The sequence below is a fragment of the Priapulus caudatus genome, unplaced genomic scaffold (assembly GCF_000485595.1).
Source record: "Priapulus caudatus unplaced genomic scaffold, Priapulus_caudatus-5.0.1 Scaffold726, whole genome shotgun sequence".
NCBI classification, from domain to species: Eukaryota; Metazoa; Priapulida; class Priapulimorpha; order Priapulimorphida; family Priapulidae; genus Priapulus; species Priapulus caudatus.
Genome location: NW_014577787.1, coordinates 35,686 through 40,686, shown reverse-complemented (window position 1 = coordinate 40,686; position 5,001 = coordinate 35,686). Strand labels below are relative to the sequence as shown.

Genomic DNA, 5,001 nt, shown 5'->3' with positions numbered 1-5,001 from the left:
GCCCGGAATTTCAGTATTCCGTCGAACACCTGCGGGGTTGTTGCTGATTTGAGTTTTTCGATGCTAACGGACGAGTTCTGTGCGTTACCGCCTGGCAGATGTCGTGCGGCTGGAGACCGTGTACACCATCGCTTCATATTCGCCGGTGGATTAGGCTTCGAGATGGACGCCCTCCTCGTTGGTCCGAACACGCAAAACGATCACCTGTTATGTTATTATTATTATTATTTTATTCATTATTTTTATTATTTTTTTTAATATTTCTTATAATTATTTTTATTATATATTTATTATATTTTTTATATTTTTTATATATTATTATATTATTTTATTATTTATTATTATTATTATTGATTGATGGGATGAGGGAGAGGGTTGGCTTCGAAAGTGACGCCCTTCCTCAGGTGTCCGAACACGCCGAACGTCACCTGTTTATTAATTAACATTATTATTATTATTATTTTTTTTTTTTTTTTTTTTTATTATTATTTATTATTATTATTTTTATTTTTATTACCTTATTATTATTATTGTGGGGTGCAGGCGAGAGGGTTAGGCCTTCGAAATGACGCCCTCTCGTGTCCGAAACACACTGGATTGGTCACCTGTAACGAGTGGGTGGGGGGAGGTGTGTTACTTATGCTCGTAGGGTCTATGTCCCGCGTGGACCGCTGTTTGACCTCTGGCTCGTTTATGCTATTTCTGACTAACCCTTAACCCTAACCCTGTATATATATATATATATATATATTATATATATATATTTAGTCAGAATAGCTAGACGAGCCAGGTCAAACAGAGGTCAGGTGACATAGACTTAATCTGGTACTTATCGGTCAGGGGATTGTGTGGAGTATTATTTAACCTGCATTGTCACCCAAGACGCCGTGATTTACGGTCGATTATTTATAGCTGGTTTGCGCTGTTTTTTAGTCGCTGCTAGGGCTAGGGTTGAGTTTATGATACGGGCTAGAAGAGGCGTTTAGGGTTAGTGGTGGGGTATAGTGGTTTAGGTTTTAGAAATAGGGTTAGGGTTGAAGGGTAAGAATGGGAGATAAGGTAATGGGATAGGGTATAGGGTTAAAGGGTAGGGATTTAGGGGATGGATGAGGCTTAGAGATAGGGTGTAAGGCAAGGGCTAGGTGCTGCATCAATAAAGACCCATCAGTTGGATGTACGGCCTCAGCTTGCTAACGCAACAACTTACACCACCCTCACGTAATAAATCTCGTACAATTACACATTGTACACAAGTGTACAAACTTAGCGCCCCCTTCCCTTCGGCGCATCTAGCGCCAATCCGTTCTTGCGCTCGTTGACATACCGTGCCTTCAGTCAGCTAACGCAAACAACCTAAATCAGAACTTCCACGGCAATAATCTCGCACACAGCAAGCAAGCTGCTATAAATATAACAAGGGAGGCCAGCGCCGCCATATCTGGCCCAGAATTTGGGTTCGGCCAGAGTACCTAGAACAGATTAGCTGTTCTATTGTCTCTGGGTTCGGTCTGCACAGCCGTTTCATTTCTAATTATCGTCCATAGATGCGCTTTGAGGCAAAAAGCCCACACAGCAATGGGTGTCACTTTCCGCCGGGCGTAGATGGAGGGTGGCGCTACGTTGGCAGCACTAGCACCTAAACCTAACCCATAACCCAAACCCTAACCCCTGACCTTAACCCTAATCCTTAACCACAAGTGCAGCCACATACACGTGACCTCCATCTACGGGCCGTGGGAAAGGAAACGTGCATCCCCACAGGCAATCCGCTTCCTCTCTTGTTATATTTAGCTCCTTCTCACACAGAGCCTCGCCTTCCGTCGCCCGCCACCTAGCGAGACAAATCGAGCGCGTCGTCGTTCTACGCACATGCTTGCACTCCTTGACTAGAACAGATGTTAGTGCTCGGCACGAGGCTGGTCGACTATCTTTGCCAGGATGCTGTAGCAGAACCGACACTTCCTGAGGCACGCAACACAACGATCGTCACGCACACCGACGCTGACTCCTCTATCATAGCATTCCGGAATCATGCCATCATGCCACGACTGCATACACACGCACACTCACGCGCACACGCACGCTTACACACACACACACACCGACGCTGACTGCTCTATCATAGCCATTCCGGAATCATGCCATCATGCCACGACTGCCATACACACGCACACTCACGCGCACACGCACGCTTACACACACACACACACCGACGCTGACTCCTCTATCATAGCCATTCGGAATCATGCATCATGCACGACTGCATAAACGCACACTCAGGCACACGACGCATTACACACACACACACACCGACGCGACTTCCTCTATCATAGCCATTCGGATTCATTGCCATTCATTGCACGCGACTGCCATAACAGCACGCACACTCACCGCGCACACGCAGTGCTTCACACACCACACACAACACACACACACAGCACACAACACACCACACACACCACACACACACACACACACCATCACACACACACACACACACACACACACCGGATGTAACCCCAGCAACACAATAATTATTAGTAATATTACTTATGCAAGTTTTCTTTGTCATATATGCTTAGATAACAACCCCCAGCAGAGCGAGGTGGAACTGCAAGCGCATCTCACACCAGCTCTAAACATGATATTATATATATATATATATATGGAGGGGAGAAGGAGGAGTGGTGGGGGAGGAGGGAGAAGGGGAAGTGCGGCATGAGAGGGAAGGTGCAGAGAACAGGAGGAAAGGGATGGGAGGTTGCGGGATCAGAGGTGAAAGGGTGCGGGGATAGGAAGGGAAAGGAGTTCGGGGTGCGGGACAGGAAAGGAATGGGAAAGGCAGGGGGCGTGAGAGAGGAAAGTGGGAGGGAGGAGCGAGGGTAGATAGCGTATGCATGACAGCCCGGTTTGTAAGGAATTCGTCAAGCTCTCAGCCACATATCTCGTCAACAATAACTCTCGACGTCGCCGATAGATGGCGCCGCGTGACCGCGTGTCGTCTGCCGCAGGTGGGTGCTGCACGCGATGAGGCTGGAACTGAACTACGGTTGTGAGGATGAGGAGGACGCGAAGAAGATAGAGGAGCTGGCACCGAACCAAGTGAAAAAGCTCCTCGTCAAGGTGCTGTCGAGGGACCTCAGCCACAGGTACCGGCGCCACCTACTGGCACGCGCGCGAAACTTATAGTCGAGAGACTCGCTGCTGGCTGAGGACGACCTTTCGCGCGGGGCTAGGTTTTCTTCGTATTGTTGTCGGTTCTGTTGGCTATTCGAAGCGGAGTTCAAAATTCGCAATTTGAAAGCAGAATTTCTAGGGTTCAATTTATCTACTAGTTTAGTCTGCAGACGGGTGACGGACTCTGTACGATTTTAATTATTTTATTTATTAATTTACCAATTTAAAAGTAGTTATTAAAATCAGTATGACCCTCCTCACCGTCACTGCAATGGAAAAAATAGTAAAAAAAAATATAATGGCATAGCAATGAATGTTATAAAAATTATAAATATTAAAAAAATACTAAAAATTAATTCCATTAATTTGATCTCTCTCTCTCCCACCTTCTCTCTCCCTCTCTCTCCCCCACCTTCTCTCTCTTTCCCCACCTTCTCTCTCCCTCGCTCTCTCTCCCACCTCTCTCCCTCTCCCTCTCCCCACCTTCTCTCTCCCTCTCTCTCTCTATCCCACCTTCTCTCTCCCTCTCTCTCCCCCACTTTTTCTCTGTCTCTCTCTCTCCCCCACTTTTTCTCTGTCTCTCTCTCTCCCCTGCGTCGGTGTGCGTGACGATCGTTGTGTTTGCGTGCTTGCAGGAAGGTGGTCCGGTTCTGCTACAGCATCCTGGGCAAGATAGTCGACAGCCTCGTGCCGAGCACTACATCTGTTCTAGTCAGAGGCAAGCAGGTGCGTAGACGAGCGACGCGCTCGATTGTCTGCCGCTAGGTGCGGCGACGGAAGGCGAGGCTGCTGTGTGAGAAGGAGCTAAATATAACAAGGAGAGGAAGCGGATTGCCTGTGGGGATGCACTTTCCTTTCCCACGGGCGTAGATGGAGGGTCACGTGATGTGGCTGCACTTGTGTTAGGATTAGGGTTAGGGTTTGGGTTTGGGTTTGGGTTCGGGTTAGGGTTAGGGTTAGGGTTCGGGTTAGGGTTAGTGCTGCCACGTAGCGGCACCCTCCATCTACGCCCGGGGGAAAGTGACACCCATTGGCTGTGTGCTTTTTGCCTCAAGGGCGCCATCTATGGACCATAATCAGCTGAAACGGCTGTGCAGACCGAACCCAGAGACAATAGAGCACTAATCTGTTCTAGGGTCTCTGCCGAACCCAAATTTGGGCCAGATATGGCGGCGCTTCCTCTCCTTGTTATATTTAGCTGCTTGCTGTGTGCGAGATTATTGCCGTGGAAGTTTGATTTAGGGTTGTTTGTGTTAGCTGACTGAGGCACGGTTGTCAACTAGCGCAAGAGACGGATTGCGCGCTAGATGCGGCGAGGGAAGGGGGCGCTAGTTGTACACTGTGTACAATGTGTAATTGTACGAGATTATTGACGTGAAGGGTGGTGTAACGTTGTTTGCGTTAGCAAGCTGAGGCACGTACATCAACTGATGGGTCTTTATTGATGCTAGCCCTAGCCCTTGCCTTAACCCTATCCCTAACTCTCATCCCATCCCTATCCCTCCCTTACCCTAACCCTATCCCTTACCTTATCTCCCATTCTTACCTTCACCCTAACCCTATTTCTAAACCTAACCCTTACCCTACCACTAACCCTAACCCTTTCCCTAGCCCTATCATAAACTCAACCCTAGCCCTAGCACGACCTAAAAACAGCCCAACCAGCTATAAATAATCGACCGGTAAATCACGCGTCTTGGGTGACAATCAGGGTTAAATAATACCACACAATCGCCCTGACCGATAAGTAACGCAGATAAGGTCTATGTCACCCTGACCTCTGTTTGACCTGGCTCGTCTAGCTATTTCTGACTAACATATATA

General features: G+C 48.0%; 1 protein-coding gene across 1 annotated transcript in view; it reads left to right on the top strand.

Moving 5' to 3' along the window:
- The window catches only part of LOC106813103 (phosphorylase b kinase regulatory subunit beta-like), a 31,608-nt gene that overhangs the window by 23,850 nt on the left and 2,757 nt on the right, over window positions 1-5,001 (top strand). The window contains exon 17 of the mRNA XM_014817158.1: window positions 3,813-3,903. Coding sequence (XP_014672644.1) covers window positions 3,813-3,903 — 91 coding nt within the window. The remainder of the gene's footprint in view (window positions 1-3,812; window positions 3,904-5,001) is intronic.